Source organism: Balaenoptera acutorostrata, chromosome 1 (assembly GCF_949987535.1).
Source record: "Balaenoptera acutorostrata chromosome 1, mBalAcu1.1, whole genome shotgun sequence".
Classification (NCBI taxonomy): Eukaryota; Metazoa; Chordata; class Mammalia; order Artiodactyla; family Balaenopteridae; genus Balaenoptera; species Balaenoptera acutorostrata.
The window spans coordinates 118,236,872-118,264,181 of NC_080064.1; the positions used below are offsets into that span (position 1 = coordinate 118,236,872).

At 40.7% G+C, this 27,310-nt stretch overlaps 1 protein-coding gene across 2 annotated transcripts in view; it reads right to left on the reverse strand.

Annotated features, from left to right (window-relative positions):
• Positions 1–7,567: 7,567 nt before the first annotated feature.
• The window catches only part of CD84 (CD84 molecule), a 39,103-nt gene continuing 19,360 nt past the window's right edge, over positions 7,568–27,310 (reverse strand). Inside the window, exons 3-8 of one of the 2 annotated variants that reach the window (XM_007171754.2) lie at positions 15,254–15,505; positions 14,742–14,861; positions 14,046–14,078; positions 12,584–12,681; positions 11,594–11,656; positions 7,568–9,883 (exon numbers count right to left, since the gene is read on the reverse strand). In XM_007171754.2, coding sequence (XP_007171816.2) covers positions 9,818–9,883; positions 11,594–11,656; positions 12,584–12,681; positions 14,046–14,078; positions 14,742–14,861; positions 15,254–15,505 — 632 coding nt within the window. In that variant the 3' untranslated portion in view covers positions 7,568–9,817. The remainder of the gene's footprint in view (positions 9,884–11,593; positions 11,657–12,583; positions 12,682–14,045; positions 14,079–14,741; positions 14,862–15,253; positions 15,506–27,310) is intronic. The other variant, XM_007171755.2, reaches the window with a different exon arrangement.

The following is a 27,310-nucleotide window of genomic DNA, read 5'->3' on the forward strand; positions in this document are numbered from 1 at the left end:
CTGAAACATTTATATTAACATATTTCCATACATATTTCCATACAAATACAAATATAAGATTTTTAGAAATTTCATGTAATGTCTGAAACATTTATATTAACATATTTCCATACAAATAACCCAATGAAAGTTTAGTATTAGTTGTTTTGTTTGTTTTTTTATACTGCAGGTTCTTATTAGGCATCAGTTTTATACACATCCGTGTATACATGTCAATCCCAATCGCCCAATTCAGCACATCACCATCCCCACCTCATCGCAGTTTTCCCCCCTTGGTGTCCATATGTCCATTCTCTACATCTGTGTCTCAACTTCTGCCCTGCAAACTGGCTCATCTGTACCATTTTTCTACGTTCCACATACATGCATTAACATACGATATTTGTTTTTCTCTTTCTGACTTACTTCACTCTGTATGACAGTCTCTAGATCCATCCACTTCTCAACAAATGACTCAATTTCGTTCCTTTTTATGGCTGAATAATATTCCATCGTATATATGTACCACAACTTCTTTATCCATTCGTCTGTTGATGGGCATTTAGGTTGCTTCCATGACCTGGCTATTGTAAATAGTGCTGCAATGAACATTCGGGTGCACGTGTCTTTTTGAATTACGGTTTTCTCTGGGTATATGCCCAGTAGTGGGATTGCTGGGTCATATGGTAATTCTATTTTTAGTTTTTTAAGGAACCTCCATATTGTTCTCCATAGTGGCTGTATCAATTTACATTCCCACCAACAGTGCAAGAGGGTTCCCTTTTCTCCACACCCTCTCCAGCATTTGTTGTTTGTAGATTTTCTGATGATGCCCATTCTAACAGGAGTGAGGTGATACCTCATTGTAGTTTTGATTTGCATTTCTCTAATAATTAGTGATGTTGAGCATCTTTTCATGTGCTTCGTGGCCGTCTGTATGTCTTCTTTGGAGAAATGTCTATTTAGGTCTTCTGCCCATTTTTGGATTGGGGTGTTTGTTTCTTTGATATTGAGCTGAATGAGCTGTTTATATATTTTGGAGATTAATCCTTTGTCCGTTGATTCATTTGCAAATATTTTCTCCCATTCTGAGGGTTGTCTTTTCGTCTTGTTTATGGTTTCCTTTGCTGTGCAAAAGCTTTGAAGTTTCATTAGGTCCCACTTGTTTATTTTTGTTTTTATTTCCATTACTCTAGGAGGTGGATCGAAAAAGATCTTGCTGTGATTGATGTCAAAGAGTGTTCTTCCTATGTTTTCCTCTAAGAGTTTTATAGTGTCCAGTCTTATATTTAGGTCTCTAATCCATTTTGAGTTTATTTTTGTGTATGGTGTTAGGGAGTATTCTAATTTCATTCTTTTACATGTGGCTGTCCAGTTTTCCCAGCACCACTTATTGAAGAGACTGTCTTTTCTCCATTGTATATCTTTGCCTCCTTTGTCATAGATTAGTTGACCATAGGTGCGTGGGTTAATCTCTGGGCTTTCTATCTTGTTCCATTGATCTATGTTTCTGTTTTTGTGCCAGTACCATATTGTCTTGATTACTGTAGCTTTGTAGTATAGTCTGAAGTCAGGGAGTCTGATTCCTCCTGCTCCATTTTTTTGCCTCAAGACTGCTTTGGCTATTCGGGGTCTTTTGTGTCTCCATACAAATTTTAAGATGATTTGTTCTAGCTCCGTAAAAAATGCCATTGGTAATTTGATAGGGATTGCATTGAATCTGTAGATTGCTTTGGGTAGTATACTCATTTTCACAATGTTGATTCTTCCAATCCAAGAACATGGTATATCTCTCCATCTGTTGGTATCATCTTTAATTTCTTTCATCAGTGTCTTATAGTTTTCTGCATACAGGTCTTTTCTCTCCTTAGGTAGGTTTATTCCTAGGTATTTTATTCTTTTTGTTGCAATGGTAAATGGGAGTGCTTCCATAATTTCTCTTTCAGATTTTTCATCATTAGTGTATAGGAATGCAAGAGATTTCTGTGCATTAATTTTGTAACCTGCAACTTTACCATATTCATTAATTAGCTCTAGCAGTTTTCTGGTGGCAGTTTTAGGATTCTCTATGTATAGTATCATGTCATCCGCAAACAGTGACAGTTTTACTTCTTCTTTTCCAATTTGTATTCCTTTTATTTCTTTTTCTTCTCTGATTGCCGTGGCTAGGACTTCCAGAACTATGTTGAATAATAGTGGTGAGAGTGGACATCCTTGTCTCGTTCCTGATCTTAGAGGAAATGCTTTCAGTTTTTCACCATTGAGAATGATGTTTGCTGTGGGTTTGTCATATATGGCCTTTATTATGTTGAGGTAGGTTCCCTCTATGCCCACTTTCTGGAGAGTTTTTATCATAAATGGGTGTTGAATTTTGTCAAAAGCTTTTTCTGCATCTATTGAGATGATCATATGGTTTTTATTCTTCAATTTGTTAATATGGTGTATCACATTGATTGATTTGCGTATATTGAAGAATCCTTGCATCCCTGGGATAAATCCCACTTGACCGTGGTGTATGATCCTTTTAATGTGTTGTTGGATTCTGTTTGCTAGTATTTTGTTGAGGATTTTTGCATCTATATTCATCAGTGATATTGGTCTGTAATTTTCTTTTTTTGTAGTGTCTTTGTCTGGTTTTGGTATCAGGGTGATGGTGGCCTCATAGAATGAGTTTGGGAGAGTTCCTTCCTCTGCAATTTTTTGGAAGAGTTTGAGAAGGATGGGTGTTAGCTCTTCTCTAAATGTTTGATAGAATTCACCTGTGAAGCCATCTGGTCCTGGACTTTTGTTTGTTGGAAGATTTTTAATCACAGTTTCAATTTCATTACTTGTGATTGGTCTGTTGATATTTTCTGTTTCTTCCTGGTTCAGTCTTGGAAGGTTATACCTTTCTAAGAATTTGTCCATTTCTTCCAGGTTGTCCATTTTATTGGCATAAAGTTGCTTGTAGTAGTCTCTTAGGATGTTTTGTATTTCTGCGGTGTCTGTTGTAACTTCTCCTTTTTCATTTCTGATTTTATTGATTTGAGTCCTCTCCCTCTTTTTCTTGATGAGTCTGGCTAATGGCTTATCAATTTTGTTTATCTTCTCAAAGAACCAACTTTTAGTTTTATTGATCTTTGCTATTGTTTTCTTTGTTTCTATTTCATTTATTTCTGCTCTGATCTTTATGATTTCTTTCCTTCTGCTAACTTTGGGTTTTGTTTGTTCTTCTTTCTCTAGTTTCTTTAGGTGTAAAGTTAGATTGTTTACTTGAGATTTTTCTTGTTTCTTTAGGTAGGCTTGTATAGCTATAAACTTCCCTCTTAGAACCGCTTTTGCTGCATCCCATAGGTTTTGGGTCGTCGTGTTTTCATTGTCATTTGTCTCTAGGTATTTTTTTATTTCCTGTTTGATTTCTTCAGTGATCTCTTGGTTATTTAGTAACGTATTGTTTAGCCTCCATGTGTTTGTCTTTTTTACGTTTTTTTCCCTGTAATTCATTTCTAATCTCATAGCGTTGTGGTCAGAAAAGATGCTTGATATGATTTCAATTTTCTTAAATTTACTGAGGCTTGATTTGTGACCCAAGATGTGATCTATCCTGGAGAATGTTCCGTGTGCACTTGAGAAGAACGTGTAATCTGCTGTTTTTGGATGGAATGTCCTATATATATCAATTAAATCTATCTGGTCTATTGTGTCATTTAAAGCTTCTGTTTCCTTATTTATTTTCATTTTGGATGATCTGTCCATTGGTGTAAGTGAGGTGTTAAAGTCCCCCACTATTATTGTGTTACTGTTGATTTCCTGTTTTATAGCTGTTAGCAGTTGCCTTATGTATTGAGGTGCTCCTATGTTGGGTGCATATATATTTATAATTGTTATATCTTCTTCTTGGATTGATCCCTGGATCATTATGTAGTGTCCTTCCTTGTCTCTTGTAACATTCTTTATTTTAAAGTCTATTTTATCTGATATGAGTATAGCTACTCCAGTTTTCTTTTGATTTCCATTTGCATGGAATATCTTTTTCCATCCCCTCACTTTCAGTCTGTATGTGTCCCTAGGTCTGAAGTGGGTCTCTTGTAGACAGCATATATATGGGTCTTGTTTTTGTATCCATTCAGCCAGTCTATGTCTTTTGGTTGGGGCATTTAATCCATTCACGTTTAAGGTAATTATCGATATGTATGTTCCTATGACCATTTTCTTAATTCTTTTGGGTTTGTTTTTGTAGGTCCTTTTCTTCTCTTGTGTTTCCCACTTAGAGAAGTTCCTTTAGCATTTGTTGTAGAGCTGGTTTGGTGGTGCTGAATTCTCTTAGCTTTTGCTTGTCTGTAAAGCTTTTGATTTCTCCATCAAATCTAAATGAGATCCTTGCTGGGTAGAGTAATCTTGGTTGTAGGTTCTTCCCTTTCATCACTTTAAGTATTTCATGCCACTCCCTTCTGGCTTGCAGAGTTTCTGCTGAGAAATCAGCTGTTAACCTTATGGGGGTTCCCTTGTATGTTATTTGTCGTTTTTCCCTTGCTGCTTTCAATAATTTTTCTTTGTCTTTAATTTTTGCCACTTTGATTACTATGTGTCTCGGCGTGTTTCTCCTTGGGTTTATTCTGTATGGGACTCTCTGCGCTTCCTGGACTTGGGTGGCTATTTCCTTTCCCATGTTAGGGAAGTTTTCGATTATAATCTCTTCAAATATTTTCTCTGGTCCTTTCTCTCTCTCTTCTCCTTCTGGGACCCCTATAATGCGAATGTTGTTGCGTTTAATGTTGTCCCAGAGGTCTCTTAGGCTGTCTTCATTTCTTTTTATTCTTTTTTCTTTAGTCTGTTCCGCAGCAGTGAATTCCACCATTCTGTCTTCCAGGTCACTTATCCGTTCTTCTGCCTCAGTTATTCTGCTATTGATTCCTTCTAGTGTAGTTTTCATTTCAGTTATTGTATTGGTCATCTCTGTTTGTTTGTTCTTTAATTCTTCTAGGTCTTTGTTAATCATTTCTTGCATCTTCTCAATCTTTGCCTCCATTCTTATTCCGAGGTCCTGGATCATCTTCACTATCATTATTCTGAATTCTTTTTCTGGAAGGTTGCCTATCTCCACTTCATTTAGTTGTTTTTCTGGGGTTTTTTCTTGTTCCTTCATCTGGTACATAGCCCTCTGCCTTTTCATCTTCTCTGTCTTTCTGTAACTGTGGTTTTTGGTCCACAGGCTGCAGGATTGTAGTTTTTCTTGCTTCTGTTGTCTGCCCTCTGGTGGTTGAGGCTATCTAAGAGGCTTGATGGGAGGCTCTGGTGGTGGGTAGAGCTGACTGTTGCTGTGGCGGTCAGAGCTCAGTAAAACCTTAATCCACTTGACTGTTGATGGGTGGGGCTGGGTTCCCTCCCTGTTGCTGTGGCGATCAGAGCCCAGTAAAACCTTAATCCACTTGACTGTTGATGGGTGGGGCTGGGTTCCCTCCCTGTTGGTTGTTTTGCCTGAGGCAACCCAACACTGGAGCCTACCCGTGCTCTTTGGTGGGGTTAATGGCAGACTCTGGGAGGGCTCACGCCAAGGAGAACTTCCCAGGACCTCTGCTGCCAGTGTCCTTATCCCCACGGTGAAACAGAGCCACCACTCGCCTCTGCAGGAGACCCCCCAACACCAGCAGGTACGTCTGGTTCAGTCTCCCCCAGGGTCACTGCTCCTTCCCCTGGGTCCCGATGCACACATTACTTTGTGTGTGCCCTCCAAGAGTGGGGTCTCTGTTTCCCCCAGTCCTGTCACAGTCCTGCAATCAATTCCCACTAGACTTCAAAGTCTGATTCTCTAGGAATTCCTCCTCCCTTTGCCGGACCCCCAGGTTGGGAAGCCTGAGGTGGGGCTCAGAACCTTCACTCCAGTGGGTGGACTTCTGTGGTATAAGTGTTCGCCAGTCTGTGAGTCACCCACCCAGCAGTTATGGGATTTGATTTTACTCTGATTGCGCCCCTCCTACCGTCTCACTGTGGCTTCTCCTCTGTCCTTGGACGTGGGGTGTCCTCCTTGGTGAAGTCCAGGGTCTTCCTGTCAATGATTGTCCAGCAGCCAGTTGTGATTCTGGTGCTCTCGCAAGAGGGAGTGAGAGCACGTCCTTCTACTCCGCCATCTTGGTTAATCTTCCTCAATTTCAATTTCAATGCACATTTTTTAAAAAATTATTTATTTATTTATTTATATTTATTTTTGGCTGTGTTGGGTCTTCGTTTCTGTGTGAGGGCTTTCTCTAGTTGCGGCAAGCGGGGACCACTCTTCATCGCGGTGCGCGGGCCTCTCACTGTCGCGGCCTCTCTTGTTGCGGAGCACAAGCTCCAGACGCGCAGGCTCAGTAGTTGTGGCTCACAGGCCTAGTTGCTCTGCGGCATGTGGGATTTTCCCAGACCAGGGCTCGAACCCGTGTTCCCTGCATTGGCAGGCAGATTCTCAACCACTGCGCCACCAGGGAAGCCCTCAATGCACACTTTTAAACTAGCACATCTTTGTCTGATACAAGATCCTCTTCCATTGAAAGAATACTTTGATTTTATAGACCTGTTGTTCATAATCTAGTTTGTATGGAAATATGTGAAGGGGAAAATAAGATCACATTCATTTTACAGAAGGATTATCTGAGAACTGAGCCCTTGGGAATGGGGTGAGTAGCTTACGTCTTCATAAATCGGAAGATTCATAGGAAAGAATCAAACATGGTGGTTCTGAGTCCCAAAGCCCACTTGAAGAATTCCTGTGCACTGGTTCCATCCCAGGTTCGTTCTCCTGGAAGACTTAAGGAACACTTATCTCTGGTTCTTTCCTTTCTTCTTTCCTTTCTCCCCCTTCCTTTCCCCTTCCTTCCCCCTTCCTTCCTTCCTTTCTTTCTTTCTTCCTTTCTCTCTCTCTCTCTTTCTTTCTTTCTTTTTCTTTCTCTCCCACCCCACCTTTCCACTGGGGTGTTAGGATACTAAGAATGTGACTGAGTAAGCACACCAGAGAGAGGCAGGGGCAGCAGTTACAGAATGAAGATATTCAGGAGCAATCCCTCAATTCACATAAAGGAGTACTTTTATTTTAGAAGAAACAGCCTGTTCAGTGTGACTTTGGAACTTCTTCATCCTTTAGGGCCACATCTTTTTATTTCTTCCTTCATACCCTTCCCTAGGGTGACTGCCTTTCACCTCTTCACACCTGGTTCATTGCATCACTTCATGTCTTAGCTGGTCTGTCTAACTCTGAAAATCTTCTCCCTCCAAAGTGTCCTTATACTAGGAATAGCCTCTGATATCTGCCTCTTGATATGTAATGCTTGCCACGATTTGATTCCACTGTGCTTATTGGCTCCTATCCATCAGTATTTCCAATATGTATCTTCTTTGCAAGCTGGCTGGTCACTTTCAATTCTATTCAACAGCATTTATAGCTCACAAACAAGGTACAAGGCACCATGCTGGTTGGCGGTAGATGCAGAGATGAATAAAGCTATTACCTCTCATGATCACCTCTTCATGATCATGAAGTCACGGACCTTGCCTTTAAGTAATGGACAATATAGAGGGAAACAAATAATAATCTATACTGTAAGGTAGAATGAAATGAGTTTTAATGACAGAAAGACCAAAGGGGTGGGGGAAGGAGTGCAAAAAGAACCATAGTTAATTTGACTAGTGATATCAGGGAAAGCTTCATAGACGAGGTGACATTTGAGCTGGGTATTGAAGGATGTGTAAATGGACAGGGGATGGGGGCATACATTCCATCTGAGCACTGTGCCACACACAGGCAAGGGACTGTGAACATGCGTGGTATATCTGGGGAGGTACCCCAAATACATGACACAGATCCAGTCCTTTTCTTTCTTTCATGCCTTCCTCACTTGGATGTCTTCTGTCTTCTTCATTCTCTGCCAAATACCATCCATCCTTTGAGGTCCAGCTTCAGCTGCACTTCCTCCATAAGATCTTTTCTGACTGTGCTAGCTCATGCCACTCCCTGTAGCGTGTAGTTCAGAATTTAACTGTAGTGTTTGTGCTGTAGTTAGACCAGGGCAGACATCATGCTCATCTTACACTTTGGAGACCTTGCAACCCCCAACACAGTGCTAATGAGAGTCAGGACTAGGTGGTTCTATGGACCCATTAATGGGGACTAACAACTTCATTCTGCCTAAATGCAGTTTATTTCTGCTATCCAGCCTGCGATTGTTCATGGGGGATTAGAATTTAGCTGGTTATGTTTGCTAACACAAAAGGGAAACAATTTTTCAAATGCTTACTTCAATGTTCTGCTCAGCCATAGGTGATTCCTCCTCAGTGCTGGCAGGGGAAGGGGGAGGGCCATTAACATCAGCTTGAACTCCACGGCTTTCTGGGCTGAGCCTTAGGAACTGAGGTGAACCCAATTTCATCATCTATACTGTCATCTACCAAGTTCCCCCTAGAGAATGACTGCTTCCTTCAAGATCTATTGTTTTGATGGTTGGGTTCCCCTAAAGTGCCAGAAACATAGCTGAGCAATTCCTTTTAGAGAATGGGGTTACTGGATATGGCTTCTTCTTCTTGATGAGGCTGTTTGGAGTGTGTATTAGCCTGGTTCTGCAGAGAAACAGAACCAACAGGAAATAGCTATAAAGGAATTGACTCATGTGGTTATGGAGATTGAAAAATTTCAAGATCTGTAATCAGCAAACTGGAGAGGGGATGGTTTAGTTCTGGTCTGAGTCCGAAGGCCTGAGAACCAGGACAGCTGATCGTGGACGTTCCAGTCCATGTGCAAGTCCTAAGGCAGGAGAAGACTGATGTCCCATTTCAAAGACAGGCAGAGAGAGAGAATGGATTTTCCCTTACTCTGCCTTTTGGTTCTATTCAGGTTTTCAATGGATTTGGTGATGCCCACCCACACTGGAGGGGAAAATTAATCTGCTTTACTCAGTCTACCAATTCAAATGTTTATCTCATCCCTCACACTCACAGCCTGAATAATGTTTAACCAGATATCTGGGCACCCCATGGTCCAATCAAGTTGACACATAAAATTAACAATCACAGAGTGATATAGAAGGAAAACGTGGCCAGAAAAAAATATATTATGAGGTTTCTGAAGTGGAGTCTGAAGAAAAATACCCCAGCGGTCTAGTTCCTACAGAAAGAGCATTTTCCAACACTCTATTGGGAGACTGTGTCTGCACAGCTGACAGCCACAACTCTGATGGCTTCCCATGCCACACAGTCATATAGGGTTGGGCTGGTCCAGCCAGGTGTACCCTGAACAAAGTTTCCCAGGCAAAGGGACAAACAGAGGCTGACATGCAGTCCACACTCTACATGCCAAGCCATGTACTCAGGTGAGGGGCTAATCTGCCCAAGGTGCTGTGTGGACTTGGGGAAGCCATGCACCAGGGCTCCTCCCATATATTGAGTGTGAGCAGAGGCTCCTAAGTGGTGTGTCATGGCAGATTACAGGTGTGCAAAATGTGGATCCTTCACATATGGGGTTGCTGGGAAGAGTCATCACCTCTGGTCATACACAGCCTCCAGCCATGAGCAATCTTGACTGTTTATCCCATTAGACCATAAAAATATTTTCTCCATGTGCTGAGATGTGAAGAAGGGTGGGAAGCACTGTGCCAAAGGACCTGCCTTGTCATCCATCAGGAAGGGAGCGATTTCAGGAAGGGCATGCATCCATTTGCTTATCTAGGCAAGAGCTATGCCCAGCAACAGAGTGTTTGCTTCTTTGCTTACGTGTTGGGATCTGGTGATTTGCAATCTCCAGGTAAGATCTGGGAAGAGCAAGTCTAGGTCTGGAGCATCTGCCAGTAGGTATGGTTGTAGCTCAGTTTCCATGGGGAGAATTCCATCTGGGAGCCTAGATCACGATTTCATAGCTTGAAGTCCCAGGAGGTTTGCTGTCCTGAGTGTTGGTTTTCCCCATCTGCACAAAAGGGAGAAGGAGGACATGTTGACTGAAAGGTGCTGGTAGGGAATTCCAGTCCCACAAGGAGCCCTCGAGAGTCAAGCAAATGGCACAGACAGATGCCTTAGATTTCCCTGGTTCTGGGGTAAACTGGGGAAGCAGGGTCTTGCCCTTTGCTGAGTCCCTCACCTCTGTTCCAGCCACCCAATTTGGAAGCCCTTGGGTAATCAACTTCTTAGCTTAGAAAAAAGCAGCAGTAGAGAATGTGGATATTTGCATTGATTTTGATTATAGGCTTGAGGCGATATCCAGGCTCAAGTTACCCACATTCCATGTTCCTAGTTCAGCCTTCATTCCTTCTGTACCCCAGTAACTGCACCTTGGTCTATATGTACTGGTGAGTCACCTCCACTGGTGTCATATGTTTTAGTTACTTAGAATACTGCAGACAACCCTCCCATTGGCTCGTAGAGTCCTAGGTTTTAAATTACATATTAACCAAATTAATAATTGTCATCCAACTTGTCTAGAGGGTTTACTTTGAGATGTCTCAATCCAAGAGTCCCTGATTAATTCCTCAAATCTAGTCTTTCCAGTTGTATTTTCTTCTCTGTTTCCTCCCTCTCTCCTTCCAATCCTGGTTCAAACATGCGGACACCTTGCTTCCCACTTCCTGCTTCTCCTTCCTTTTCCCTCCTCCTCCTCTTTCCTCACTCACCTCCTTCTTTTCCTTCTCCCTCCTTTCATCTCCTGATCACTGAGGAAGTCAAGGTCCTTTTATCTTGTTCTCCAGGACACTTGGCTGATCTTTACATTCAAACTGACCTGTGCATTGAGTTCCCTTACGACCTTCCTACTTGGCCAACTCATAGATGCCTCATAGAATCAGCTCTTAATTCTTATTCATGGATTCACTTGCATTCCATTTTGGTATCCTGATATTTCTTCCCACTCTTCATTTGTTATCATTATTATCCCTTTCCCCCGAGACTTTCGGGTTCAAATTTATCTTTCACGATAAGCTTCCTACCTATTAGCTCAGCTATTAAACAGAAACACTTCCAAAATATTTGATTCACCCAGATACCCCAGAGCTGTCCTTACTGTAGCAGAAATGAGGACCCTCAGACAGTATCAACCCCTCACCAGATTCCCCAAACTGAAAGACCTGTGAAAGATCAGGACTTACCTTCTCTCTTTGCATAATTGAGAGAAGGACATTGAGGCACAGGGAATGTGAGTGTCACTAGAGCTCTACAAATGGTTGGGCATGTTGCACACTGTGAGGGTCTGCTAAGGGAGCAAATGGGAACTGGGGTTCAGCCTGTGTTCTACTTGCACCTGTGTTCTACTGTGCACTTGGTGTGGACCTGTGTCTGCCCAGGGTAGGGGGAAAGTGGGGGACACCTGCTTTCTAATTTCCACACTGTGAGCTAGCAATGGCCTTGGATGTTATAGAGGCTGGAGTTTCCACACTGTAGTTCAGAGGCCTAGGGGCCTCTGCATATAAAGTGTGGGATCAGCATCATGGAGGCCAGCTTGTGGATGGTCATGGACCTGGGGAGTAGGGCTGTGTGCATGTGTGGAATGAGACCAAGGGCCTCAGAAATTAATCCTGAGAAGCATAGAGTCCCAAGGGAACCAGCTGACTCCTGGTTGGATGGACAAGATACAGCAGAAAGGTTGGAATAGACAGAACAACAGGGATAAAAATCAGAAAGTCTTTACCTTATCAGAGTACTGCACTATGGAATAAATCATGTTCACTGGCTCCTTCTTGGTGGGGAGCACCTGTAAAACAGCCATCTTCCCTCAGTGAGGGAGCCCAGGCAAAATCTTATGAGTCCCCCTTCTTACTTCTGCTTCTGCCCATCAGCCCTCCCTGGTTGCACTTTCACTAGGTGGCCTCCTCTCCAGCTTCAGCTCTGGTTCCATCCGGCTTTGGAGAGGATCAGGTTCAGGAGGGGGTGAGCATGGGACAGTTGGCAGCCATTGGGCAAAATCTTCAGGAGCCAAGAGGAGGGGTCAGACTGAGTCTTGCTTAGTCAGAATTTTAGCTTTCCATGGGCTCTATGGACCCAGCTGACCTATCAGTCCAAGCACAAGGCTGGATTGACCAGGCAGACCTCAGTTTCCCTTTCACTCCTTGGAGACTTTAGGAGAGCAGGCTGGTGGGGGCACAGAGAAAGGCAATACCATGTAGAAGCCTGGTTCAGGGTGGAGGTGAGGGAGGGACAGGCAGGTAAAAGGCAGGCGAGAGGGGAGCCTGTGGGACAGAGTGAATCAGCCTGAGGAAAGCAAGCTGTTGCTGCAGCCAGACCAAGAAGTCAAGTTCAAGGGGACCTCTCTCAGTTCTGTGCCCTTGAAACCCCCTTAGCAACTTGTTCACCTGTCAGTGGCCACATAACAGCTCTCACCTCACATCAGGAACTCCCCTGTTGTGGGTCCCCTATAGAAGGTGCTTTGCTCTTAGTCATGACTCTCATCTAACCTGGAGCCAGGCCCTCATGTGGAAGCATGAGGCTTCAACCCCAGGAGGCTGTCATGGGGTGACACTTGGTCACATTCTTGTCCTCATAGAAAGACTCATGGCATCATTTCCCTGACCTGGTATTTCCTGGTTGGACCCTGCCTGGCTCTTGGCTGTGGCTGCTGCCCATGACTCCCTGTCCTGGGGGGGGGGCGTGTGTTGGAGACCCACGAGTAGCATCACCTCACCTTGGACTGGGGGATTTCATCATAGATCCTGGGCTCTGCTGTCTGGGTGTCTCTTGGAACTGTGATGTATGTGTATATTGTTTTTTTTGAGGCAGCATCTGTGTCACAAACGAACATAGAACCACAGTATGTGAGATGTGGATGAATTTTTCAAGGTGATCTATTTTAATGTTCTCTTTTTCAGATGAAGAAATAAAACCCCAATAGGTTAAATGACTCCCATCCTCTTGAGATGGATGCTTGGACCCTTGACTGTCTTTCCCTTTTCTAGGGATGGCATGTGGTATGGGAGACACCTGGCTCAGGTTTCACCCAGAGCTCAGTGGGAATTCTTTTCTGTTCCAAAGTCCACATTAAGATAAAGAGATTCTCCCCAATCCCTGTGTGGGCACTGAAAGTAGCTTTTCCACCCAAGGTCTTACTTCGTGTCGCTGGCACTTAGCATCCACTGTCTTGCATGGCTAGTTTTCTTTTCACGTGAGGGTCTTAATTTTTCGACTAGAATGATTCTCTCTAGTTATACACTGTGTTGGCCTCTTCTGGTGCATACCTTTCTTTTACCACCTCAACGTTAGACCTGTAGTAGATGCTCCGCAAATATTTGTTACTTGACTGATTCACAGAGTCAAAGATTTGTTAAGCTCTCTCCACATGCCAAGCTATGTATGAGGTCACGGAGCAGCAGACAAGAGAGATAAGTCCCTACTTTTAAGAATTCTTGGGCATTCCTCCAAGTGTACTGCTTTTCTTTGCTCCTAACATGGAACATTTGAAGGTCAAGTTAAAAAGAGATGGCCAGAATTTGGGGCCTTCATATTCCAGGGCACCAACATAACCGCAGACAACAAGTCTGAGCTGAGTGATATTACAAGGATCCAGTGTTTCAGAGTTTAGTCCTGTCCCAGCCCCTGCCTCAGACCTGGTGAGTGAGCCAGACCCAGTGCTCTCTCTTATCTCACTTGCAGATGAAAAAATAGCCCTTATTCCTTCCCATGAGGCTGTGAGGGATTGGAGGCAGATGCCTCTTTGAGGAGCCCTGAACATCACCTATGGCCTGAGCAGGTTGTGTGATTTCTCCCCGTCATGAGACCATTTGAGTTACAGTTCGTGTCACAAACCCTTTTCCCCCAGAATGCCTCCTTCTGTGCCAAGCCCAGGTCGGTCGATTGTAAGTATAGTATCTAACACTAACTGAGTACTTATGAGGTACCAGGCACTGGGCCAAGTATTTTATATGTGTAATTCATTAAATCCGTTTAATAAGTATCTGCAGCACATCCTATTTTTATGCATATTTTACAACTGAGAAAACTGAGACAGTGATAAAATAACTGGTAGTTGATAAATGGTCAAGCTGGCACCTTCACCCCAGACTGCCTGCAAAGTACAAACTTAGGCTTAACCACTCTGCTGTGAATGCATCTCTTCCGTCATCCAGGGAAACTCGTGGCTGAGAACTTACCAGGGTTCTTACTGAAGGTCTTCAAGTAGAAACCTGAGGAATCAGACACAAAGGAGAGTTGGGAACATGGAATCAGATGTAGAGCCTCGCTATATACAGGTTTGTTATTATGATCGGTGGGAAAGCAAGATTTTGGGTGGACACGGAGTTAGGAGCAATAGGAGGGTATAATGATCCCCTAGGGCCCAAGATCAGGTTTTCTGAATTGAGAATCGTTACAATTACAGAATGATCCAGAGGGACCCAAAGGGATCTAGTGACAACCATGGAATATAAAATTAGTACATGTCCCTCAATGACATTTCAAAGGTCACAGTTTTGATGGAATTGGAAGTGACCTTGGAGACCTAGTCCAAACCACATTTCACATGTGAGAACACTGAGTCAGAGAGGTAAAGACATGTATCCTATGAAGCACAGCTTGTTAATGGCAGTGCTAAACTCGAACCCAAGTTCTGGGCCCACCACATCTTGGTGATCCCAGTAACATATTTTGAAGACCATTCAGGGTAAGGTTATATAGTCCTCGGGACCATCTTTCTGGGAGATGGTAAAGTGGGGAGCTGGGGATTTTAGGAAGGCTAATTCCTTGGAACAAAGGACATTTCCACCCCATCTTGGGTAAATGACTTCAGTCCCAGGAAGAAGGAAGAAGGAAGGTGCATTTCCACACTTTAACTTCTGAGAAAATCCTACCTTGTCCTCTTTTGTACAAAAGTAACAAAATCACTGAAGGTAGAATGATTAGAAGCAGAAAGAGCACAGCCAGCCCACTCAGCAGCCCAGTGTGGCGAGTATGGAGGCCCATTGCGATGTCTGGAAATAGAAGATGCGGTGAGACTTGACTCTCAGGAAATAAGCCATAGAGGCTGGGCAAGCTTGTCCACATTCAGGGGCACTATCCATATTGAGTGTCCTCCAGGGGAGTGCCAAAGCGCTGAGGGAAACTGTACTTCCTGCTATTAAAGGTCAAGATCAGAAACTGAATTGGGGAGCTGAGCGGGGGCTGCCTCAGAACACCCTGAAATGCCCGGCATCACCCAGAAGGCTTTGGATTCTTTTCCAGGGCTTCTTGGGAAGAGAATTCCCCTGGGTCCAGCCCTGGCATAAGGGAGGCACCTTCCCCTGGAGAACTAGGGCCGATTCAGGCCTTGCAGCAGGCTAGAGTCATTTCTGAGACTCCAGGAGAGATGGACAGAAATGGTTACCTGCACAGAGCTGCTGGGCAGAGATGGAGTCAGAATTGTTGCTGACAGGGTTCCATGCTGTACACGTGTAAGTCAGCTCTTGGTTGTCAGGGGTCTGGAAGACTCGAAGGACATTGCCTTCTTCCCCCAGTGGACTCCAACTGTATGTCACATTCTTTTCTTCTTTCTCCACAAAGCATGTCAGTGTGACATTGCAGGTGTTATTCACAGATGTCATTAAACTCTGAGTAATTTTTGGCTTCCCAAGCCGACCTATGAAGAGAAAACACATGAGCCAGTGGTAAGCTGGAGCTGGCCTATACCAGCTTGTGGGAGCCAACTGTTAAATTTTCAGAAATTTTCATGATGGATGTTAAAAACTTACAATGAAATAAATTATATTAAAAACAAAGCTAATAATATTCAAAACTCATTACTTTCTAATTTTTTTGGACAATTTACTATAATCTATGCTCTAGAGGTTATTTACATCTATTGTATCTATCCCTTGTAATGATGTATCAATACAAAGTCTTCCCAACTCTGCAGATCTTAAAATCAACCAAAGTGGGAGTATTTACACCAAAGCAATTGGCATATGCTGCAAACTAGGGCTTGATTTATTGCTTTCTTGATTGTCACACTAGACTTAAGAAAACAATGGAGGAGAGGGTACTGAAGCAGCTTAAAGTAACAATGCATCCTGTCTGTAGCCATTATATTGTGAATAGCACACAAAAAATTGGAAATGTTCTTCCAGTATTTGAAAACCACTATCCAGTTCAGCAAAGAAGTTGCTCACATCATTGATGAACAAGTGAAGTTCCAATATATATGTCTTTGTTGAATCACTTTTTCCTTATTACTGAACTTAAATGAAAATATCAACCAATATATATGTTGGTTGCATTTATCCACTCCTCATGTTGGCTCCTTCATCAGTTGCAACCATATGTTGACTAAGGATATAAATGCTCAACAAAAACCACTGAAAGTGGGGAGACCTTCAAGATGGAGGAGGAGTAAGATGTGGAGGTCACCTTCCTCCCCACAAATACATCAGAAATACATCTATAAGTGGAAAACCTCCTACAGAACACCTACCTACTGAACTTTGGCAGAAGACCTCAGACTTCCCAAAAGATATATGTATTTTTTTCCTTTTCCTCTTTTTGTGAGTGTGTATGTGTATGTTTCTTGGTGTGATTTTGTCTGTATAGCTTTGTCCTAGGGTTCTGTCTGTCCGGTTTCTTTCTTTTTTTTTTTTTAGTATAGATTATAGTGCTTGTTATCATTGGTGGATTTGTTTTTTGGTTTGGTTGCTCTCTTCTTTCTTTCTTTTTTTTCCTTTTTTTATTACTTTTTAAGTTTTTTCCATTGTTAATAATTATTTTTTATTTTAATAACTTTATCTTATTTTATTTTATTTCATTCTTCCTTTTTTTCTTCCTTTTCTTCTGAGCCGTGTGTCTGACAGTGTCTTGGTGCTCCAGCTGGGTGTCAGGTCTGTGCCTCTGAGGTGGGAGAGCTGAGTTCAGGACATTGGTCCACCAGAGACCTCCCGGCTCCACATAGTATCAAACAGCAAAGGCTCTCCCAGAGATCTCCATCTCAACACTAAGACCCAGCTCCACTCAACAACGAGCAAGCTACAGTGCTGGACACCCTATGCCAACCAACTACCAAGACAGGAACATAACCCCACCCATTAGAAGAGAGGCTGTCTAAAATCATAAGGTCACAGGCACCCAAAGACACACCTCCAGATGCGGTCGTGCTCACCAGAAAGACAAGATCCAGCCTCATCAACCAGAACACAGGCACTAGTCCCCTCCACCAGGAAGCCTACACAACCCACTGAACCAACCTTAACCACTGGGGACAGACACCATAAACAATGGGAACTACGAACCTGCAGCCTATGAAAAGGAGACCTCAAACACAGTAAGTGAAGCAAAATGAGAAGACAGAGAAACACACAGCAGATGAAAGAGCAAGGTAAAAATCCACCAGACCAAACAAATGAAGAGGAAATAGGAACTCTACCTGAAAAAGAATTCAGAATTATGATAGTAAAGATGATCCAAAATCTTGGAAAAAGAATGGAGAAAATACAAGAAACGTTTAACAAGGACCTAGAAGAACGAAAGAGCAAACAAACAATGTTGAACAACACAATAAATGAAATTTAAAATTCTCTAGAAGGAATCAATAGCAGAATAACTGAGGCAGAAGAATGGATAAGTGACCTGGAAGGTAAAATAGTGGAAATAACTACAGTAGAGAAGAATAAAGAAAAAAGAAAGAAGAGACTTGAGGACAGTCTCAGAGACCTCTGGGACAACATTAAATGCACCAACATGCGAATTATAGGGGTCCCAGAAGAAGAAGAGAAAAAGAAAGGGACTGAGAAAATATTTGAAGAGATTATAGTTGAAAAGTTCCCTAATACAGGAAAGGAAATAGTCAATCAAGTCCAGGAAGCACAGAGAGTCCCATACAGGTTAAATCCAAGGAGAAACATGCCAAGACACATATTAATTAAACTATCAAAAATTAAATACAAAGAAAAAAATATTACAAGCAACAAGGGAAAAACAACAAATAACATACAAGGGAATCTCCACAAGGTTAACAGCTGATCTTTCAGCAGAAACTCTGCAAGCCAGAAGGGAGTGGCAGGACATATTTAAAGTAATGAAAGGGAAAGACCTACAACAAAGATTACTCTAACCAGCAAGGATCTCATTCAGATTCAACAGAGAAATTTAAAGCTTTAAAGACAGGCAAAAGCTAAGAGAATTCAGCACCACTGAACCAGCTTTACAACAAATGCTAAAGGAACTTCTTTAGGCAGGAAACACAAGAGAAGGAAAACACCTACCATAACAAACCCAAAACAATTAAGAAACTGGTAACAAGAACATACATATGAATAATTACCTTAAATGTAAATGAATTCAATGCTCCAACCAAAGGACATAGACTGGCTGAATGGATACAAAAACAAGACCCTTATATATGCTGTCTACAAGAGACCCACATCAGACATAGGGACACATACACATTGAAAGTGAGGGGATGGAAAGATATTCCATGCAAATGGATATCAAAAGAAAGCTGAAGTAACAATTCTCATATCAGACAAAATAGACTTTAAAACAAAAACTATTACAAGAAACAAAGAAGGACACTACATAATGATCAAGGGATCAATCCAAGAAGAAGATATAACAATTGTAAATATTTATGCACCCAACATAGGTGCACCTCAATATATAAGGCAACTGCTAACAGCCATAAAAGGGGAAATCGACAGTAACACAGTCATAGTAGGGGACTTTAACACCCCACTTTCACCAATGGACCAATCATCCAAAATGAAAATAAAAAGGAAACACAAGCTTTAAATGATACATTAAACAAGATGGACTTAATTGATATTTATAGGACATGCAATCCCAAAACAGCAGAGTACACGTTCTTCTCAAGTGCTCAGGGAACATCCTTCAGGATAGACCATATCTTGGGTCACAAATCAAGCCTTGGTAAATTTAAGAAAATTGAAATCATATCAAGTGTTTTTTCTGACCACAACACTATGAGACTAGATATCAATTACAAGAAACAATCTATAAAAAATACAAACACATGGAGGCTAAACAATACACTACTTAATAACCAAGAGATCACTGAAGAAATCAAAAAGGAAATTAAAAAATACTTAGAAACAAATGACAATGAAAACACAATAACCCAAAACTTATGGGATGCAGCAAAAGCAGTTTTAAGAGGGAAGTTTATAGCAATACAATCCTACCTCAAGAAACAAGAAACATCTCAAATAAACAACCTAACCTTGCACCTACAGCAATTAGAGAAAGAAGAACAAAAAACCCCCAAAGTTAGCAGAAGGAAAGAAATCATAAATATCAGATCAGAAATAAATGAAAAAGAAATGAAGGAAACAATAACAAAGATCAATAAAACTAAAAGCTGGTCCTTTGAGAAGATAAACAAAATTGATAAACCATTAGCCAGACTCACCAAGAAAAAAAGGGGGAAGACTCAAATCCATAGAATTAGAAATGAAAAAGAAGTAATAACTGACACTGCAGAAATACAAAGTAATTAGAGATTACTACAAGCAACTATACGCCAATAAAATGGACAACCTGGAAGAAAGGGACAAATTCTTAGAAAAGCACAACCTTCTGAGACTGATCCAGGAAGAAGTAGAAAATATAAACAAACGAATCACAAGCACTGAAATTGAGACTGTGATTAAAAATCTTGCAACAAACAGAAGCCCAGGACCAGATGGCTTCACAGGCCAATTCTATCAAACATTTAGAGAAGAGATAACACCTATCCTTCTCAAACTCTTCCAAAATATAGCAGAAGGAGGAGCACTGCTGAACTCCTTCTACAAGGCCACCATCACCCTGATACCAAAACCAGACAATGATGTCACAAAGAAAGAAAACTACAGGCCAATATCACTGATGAACACAGACGCAAAAATCCTCAACAAAATACTAGCAAACATAATCCAACAGCACATTGAAAGGATCATACACCATGATCAAGTGGGGTTTATTCCAGGAATGCAAGAATTCTTCAGTATATGCAAATCAATCAATGTGATAAACCATATTAACAAATAGAAGGAGAAAAACCATATGATCATTTCAATAGATGTAGAAAAAGCTTTTGACAAAATTCAACACCCATTTATGATAAAAACCCTCCAGAAAGTAGGCATGGAGGGAACTTACCTCAACATAATAAAGGCCATATATGACAAACCCACAGCCAACATAGTTCTCAATGGTGAAAAACTGAAACCATTTCCTCTAAGAGTGGGAAGAAGACAAGGTTGTCCACTCTCACCACTATTATTTAACATAGTTTTGGAAGTTTTAGCCACAGCAATCAGAGAAGAAAAAGAAATAAAAGAAATCCAAATCGGAAAAGAAGAGTAAAGCTGTCACTGTTTGCAGATGACATGATACTATACATAGAGAATCCTAAAGATGTCACTGGAAAACTGCTAGAGCTAATCAATGAATTTGGTAAAGTGGCAGGATACAAAATTAATGCACAGAAATCTCTTGCATCCCTATACACTAATGATGAAAAATCTGAAAGAGAAATTAAGGAAACACTCCCATTTACCATTGCAACAAGAAGAATAAAATACCTAGGAATAAACCTACCTAAGGAGACAAAAGACCTGTATGCAGAAAACTATAAGACACTGATGAAAGAAATTAAAGATGATACAAACAGATGGAGAGATATACCGTGTTCTTGGATTGGAAGAAACAACATTGTGAAAATGACTCTACTACCCAAAGCAATCTACAGATTCAATGCAATCCCTATCAAATTACCAATGGCATTTTTCACAGAACTAGAAAAAAAATTTCACAATTTGTACTGCAACACAAAAGACCCAAATAGCCAAAGCAATCTTCAGAAAAGAAAAACGGAGCTGGAGGAATCAGACTCTCAGACTTCAGACTATACTACAAAGCTACAGTAATTAAGACAGTATGGTGCTCGCACAGAAACAGAAATATAGATGAATGGAACAGGATAGCAAGCCCAGAGATAAACCCACGCACATATGGTCACCTTTTCTTTGACAAAGGAGGCAAGAATATACAATAGAGAAAAGACAGCCTCTTCAATAAGTGGTGCTGGGAAAACTGGACAGCTACATGTAAAAGAATGAAATTAGAACACTCCCTAACACCATACACAAAAATAAACTCAAAATGGATTAAAGATCTAAATGTAAGGAGAGACATTATAAAATTTTCGAGGAAAACATAAGCAGAACACTCTATGACATAAATCACAGCAAGGTCCTTTTGACCCACCTCCTAGAGAAATGGAAATAAAAACAAAAATAAACTATTGGGACCTAATGAAACTTAAAAGATTTTGAACAGCAAAGGAAACTTAAGACGAAAAGACAACCCTCAGAATGGGAGAAAATATTTGCAAATGAAGCAACTGACAAAGGATTAATCTCCAAAACATACAAGCAACTCATGCAACTGAATATCAAAATAACAAACAACCCAATCCAAAAATGGGCAGAAGACCTAAATAGACATTTCTGCAAAGAAGATATACAGATCGCCAACAAACCCATGAAAGAATACTCAACATCACTAGTCATTAGAGGAATGCAAATCAAAACTACAATGAGGTATCACCTCACTCCAGTCAGAATGGCCATCATCAAAAAAATCTTCAAACAATAAATGCTGGAGAGGGTGTGGAGAAAAGGGAACATTCTTGCACTGTTGGTGGGAATGTAAATTGATACAGCCACTATGGAGAACAGTATGGAGGTTCCTCAAAAAACTAAAAACAGAATTACCATATGACCCAGCAATCCCACTACTGGGCATATACCCTGAGAAAACCATAATTCAAAAAGAGTCATGTACCAAAATGTTCACTGCAGCACTATTTACAATAGCCAGGACATGGAAGCAACCTAAGTGTCCATCAAGAGATGAATGGATAAAGAAGATGTGCACATATATATACAATGGAATATTACTCAGCCATAAAAGGGACGAAACTGAGTTATTTGTAGTGAGGTGGATGGACCTACAGACTGTCATACAGAGTGCAGTAAGTCAGAAAGAGAAAAACAAATACCGTATGCCAACACATATATATGGAATTTAAAAAATAAATAATAAATAAATGGTTCTTAAGAACCTAGGGGCAGGACAGGAATAAAGGCTGAGATGTAGAGAATGGACTTGAGGATACAGGGAGGGGGAAGGGTAAGCTTGGGACGAAGTGAGAGTGGCATGGACATATATACACTACCAAATGTAAAATAGATAGCTAGTGGGAAGCAGCCACATAGCACAGGGAGATCAGCTCGGTGCTCTGTGACCACCTAGAGGGGTGGGTTAGGGAAGGTGGGAGAGAGCCGCAAGAGGGAAGAGATATGGTGATGTATGTATATGTATAGCTGATTCACTTTGTTATAAAGCAGAAACTAACACACCATTGTGAAGCAATTATACTCCAATAACGATGTTCAAAAAGAAAAAAGAAAAAGTTCATTTTAAAAAATGTTTTTACTAAAGCAATGAAAAAGTAAATGATAAAAGTTGTAGGTAGTAAAGGGTTACCAAAAAACCAGTTATATATAAGTTGAGGCAATAGCTAGATCTGGAGCTGGCAGAAGGAAAGGAAAAACCTTTTACCAGGAGATAAGAAAAGGACCACTTTCAGAGCTGATAAGTTTAGTTCATTCTTGTCAAAACCACTGCAATGTGGTTTGCTCCTCCCACCATTGCCATGTGAGGGAGGAAATAGAGGAAGGAACTGGCATCTAACTTTCTAATTAATGTGGAGTCTGTAAAGGCAATAAATTCAGCACTGTAAATATAGGAACCATTTGTCTGTACCTGTGAGGGAGTAGAACATGGGAACTAAGAGCTGTAAAGTCTTTGATTCCAACCTAATCAGATACTCTGGTCCTAAGAGTCTCTTAGAGGGAACCATTCCAGATCAGAATTAGTGATAACTTGCCGAAGAATTTCTAAACAACTTTGGAGTAAAGACCTTGATTAGCTATAACAGTGATAGATACAGATATGTATAGTGAAAAAGGAACCAAATGGTGTGTGTGTGTTTCTGTAGAAACTTGATTTACAACAGTGTTTAAGTCTCTGCTTGTTGTTCACTTATTTTTAGAAAGACTTTTTTTGTTGTGGGTGTCAAGGTGGGGGATAGTGGTGAAGAACAGGATTCCATCTCATTTTTCTCTGCAGGAACACAGATGTTACCTACATAAAGCTGATGGGCAGAGAAGGTCAGGGTTGTGGCTGACAGGCCTTCATCCTCCCAAGTCAAAGTGTGGAGAAGCCATTGGAGACCAAGTTCAGAATCCAGGCTCCACTGTTCTCTAACTATGGAATGGTGGAGAAGGTATCCAGCTGCACTGAGCTTTGGTTTCCTCAATTATAACATGGGGACAACAATTTTCTCTAGCTAGGGTGGTTGTGAGGATTAGATGAGCTATTATATATAAAGACCACTCTACTATCCATCTATCATCTACCTATCTATCTATCTATCTATCTATCTATCTATCTATCTATCCAACATCAATCTATCTATGCTTATATGTACTTTAATTTTCTACTGAAGAAGCAAAATGAACTGGCAATAGTGACTACCTCTGAAAAGGAAGAGTTGCATTTCACTGTATTATCTTTTGCTCTGTTTGTGCATATATTGCCTAAATATGTATAATCTTTATGTATTTTTAAAAATTAGGTGGTAGAATGCCATACAAATAGATAGTGTTCATTAAATGTCAGTTTCTTTCTCTTTATCTTCTCAGTTAACTACTCAAAAAGTGCAGATTTTGTTGTATGGGCTTTCTCTAAGATTTTACAGTAGTCTGCCCTAATTGCAGATGGTATAACACCCCCTAAAGACTGAGTGGGTAAAACTAAACATATAAAGGGATGAAAACAAACATCATAAAATTGAATGCCCTCTTTATTTTCTCAGCCTTAGTTCTTGAATGAGTCAGATATTTTCTGAAGTGTCCACACTTGGGTATGGTTCTTTGACTCTGTCGCTCATGCCCAGTTCAGAGCCTTCTTCATCTAGGAAGTTCTTCCTAACTAGAATCTAAAAAGGGGACAAGGGTTAAAAAATTAATAACAACAGCTAGTTATTGAGCATCTACTTTAAGGCTTGCACTGTATTAGGAGCTCAACTAACACTATCTCAATTAATCCCATCTATTACAATTTACATTCTATAGATAAGGAAATTTAGGCCCAGACAAGGTAAACAACTTGCCCAAGGTCACACAGTTGGCAAGGGTTCTAATTCTAACATTAATGTTCTTTACAGTATGCGTCCTATCCAGATGCAACCCGATTGAATTATGCTATACTAATTGAGCACTTACAATTGCCAGGCACTGTATTAGGACCTGGGACTATTATGATTAATTCATTTTTCCATTCAACAAATACTTCTGCAACACCCACTATGTGCCCAGCAAGGTAGGAGCTGGGGACATGAAGTGTATCATATACCAGTCTCTGCCTTTATGGAGCTTGAACTTTAGTGGATTAACTATATACCTGAATTGTATCTATTAGTCGCATTTCTGTGTTTTCCTGCTGTGGGGCAGATGGACAGTAAATTCCTTGAGACATGGCTCAAATTTCTCTAAGCTAGAAATTAGTGCTGAAATAAAATGTTAATCACTTATGTAATTTAAATTTTTCTAATAGCCACATTAAAAATAGTGAAAATAGGGGCTTCTCTGGTGGCGCAGTGGTTGAGAATCTGCCTGCCAATGCAGGGGACACGGGTTCGAGCCCTGGTCTGGGAAGATCCCACATGCCACGGAGCAACTGGGCCCGTGAGCCACAATTACTGAGCCTGCGCGTCTGGAGCCTGTGCTCCACAACAAGAGAGGCCGCGATAGTGAGAGGCCCGTGCACCGCGATGAAGAGTGGCCCCCGCTTGCCACAACTAGAGAAAGCCCTAGCGCAGAAATGAAGACCCAACACAGCCAAAAATAAATAAATAAATAAATTTTAAAAATTAAAATAATAATAATAAAAATAGTGAAAATAAACAGGTGATGTAATAATGTACTTTATTTAACTCAATAGATCCAAAATGTTATCTTAACCTGGAACCAATATAAATTGATTAATGAGATATTTTATGGGTTTCTTTATTGATGCTAAGACTTTGAAATCTAGTGTGTATTTTACACTTAGAGCACATTTCAATTTGTACTCACCCCATTTCATATACTTAATAGCTACATGTAGCTACTGACTACCATATTGGACAGGGCAATTCTAGATTAGCACTTCTCAAACTTCAGCACACACAGGAATAGTCCAGAGAGAATGTTAAAACACAGATTCCTGGGCTTCACCACCAATGGTAAGGATTGTGGCCTGAGAATTTGCATTTCCAATAAGTTCCCAGGTGATGCTGACGCTGCCAGCACACAGACCACGCTTTGAGTAACATTGTGTAACACACCACACACGTCTCCTAGTGAATTGCAGCAATTTTAGTGATAATAACAGTACTAATATTTTACCTTTTAAAAGCATTTTGCATTAGCTACTGGAGAAATTAAAATTAAAAACCAAAATGAACTATACTACTCACTCATCAGAATGACCAAAATAAAATACAGTGACAACACTAAATGCTATGAGGATGTGGAGATACTGATCATTCGTACATTTTTGGTGGGAATGCAAAATAATTTGGCAATCCTTTTAACACTAAAAATGACTCTTAAAAGTTCTGGAGAGAGCTATCAAGCCATGAAAAGATACGAAGATAACTTAAATGCATATTACTAAGTGGAAGAAGCCAACCTGAAAGGGTTACATACTGTGTGATTCCAACTACATGACATTCTGAAAAAGACAAAACCATGGAGACAGTAAGATCAGTGGTTGCCAGGGCTTGGGGGGAGGGATGAATAAGCAGAACACAGAGGGATTTTAGGGCAGTGAAACTATTCTGAATGATACTGTCATGGTGGATAAATGTCATTATATATTTGTCATTACCCATAGAATGTATAACACCAAGAGTGAAACCTAATGTAAACTGTGGACTTTGGTTGCTAATGATGTATCAATGTACATTATTAATTGTAATAAATGTATCACTCTGGTGGGGGATGTAGATAATGTAGGAGGCTATGTATGTCATAGGTGGCAGGGTGCATATGGGAACTCCCGTACTTTTACTAAACTTTTGTATGAACCTTGAACTGCTCTAAAAAATAGAATCTATCTAAAAGAGGAAAAAAATTTCTGGAGTTGAAGAGTGGTGATGATTGCACAATAATGTAAACGTACTTAATGCCACTGAATGTTACACTTAAAAATGAATAACATGTTAAATGTTATGTATATTTTATCACAATAAACCATTTAAAGAAAGAAAAATGGATTTACCATATGATTTCATTCTTGGACATTTATCTTAAAGAAACAAAAACTTATTTCATGCAGAAACTTGTACACAAATATTCATAGCAGCTTTATTTGTAATAACACCCAAACTAGAAACAACTAATATATCCCTCAATAGGTGAGTGGTTAAACAAAGTAGTACATCTGTACCATGAAATACTATCCAACAATAAAAATATATAACCTATTGATACTTGCAATAATTAGGACGGCTCAAAGAAATTATGCTGAATGAAAAAAGCCAATCTCAAAAGCTTGCATACTGCATGATTCTATCTATGTAACATTTGTGAAGTAACATAATTTTAGATATGAAGAATGGATTAATGTCTTCCAGGAGTTTGGGAGGGGAAAGGGGGTGGCAATGAGTGACTATAAAGGGATGAAGAGGGCTTCCCTGGTGGCGCAGTGGTTGAGAATCTGCCTGCCAATGCAGGGGACACGGGTTCAAGCCCTGGTCTGGGAAGATCCCACATGCTGCGGAGCAACTGGGCCCGTGAGCCACAACTGCTGAGCCTGCGCGTCTGGAGCCTGTGCTCCGCAACAAGAGAGGCCGCGACAGTGAGAGGCCCGCGCACCGCGATGAAGAGTGGCCCCCACTTGCCGCAACTAGAGAAAGCCCTCGCACAGAAACGAAAACCCAACACAGCCAAAAATAAATAAAATAAATAAATAAAATAAAAAAAAAAAAAAAAAAAAGGGATGAAGAAATCTTGTGACATTGGTACAGTTAAGTATCTTGATTATGGTAGTGTTTACATAAAGCTATTTATGTGAATAAATTGTACAGAGCTACACACATACACATAAATAAGTGCCTATATAACTGGTGAAATCTATTCAATAAATAAGCTCTACAGATTGTACCAATGTCGATTTCCTGGTTTTGATATTGTACTCTAGTTATGTAAGATGTTACCATTGGGAGAGGTGGAGGTGAAATGCACACAGGCCCTCCCTATACATTTCTTTACACCTTTCTATGCATCTATAATTATTTCAAAATAAAAAGGTTTTTAAAAAGTACTTTGCATACACTATCTTA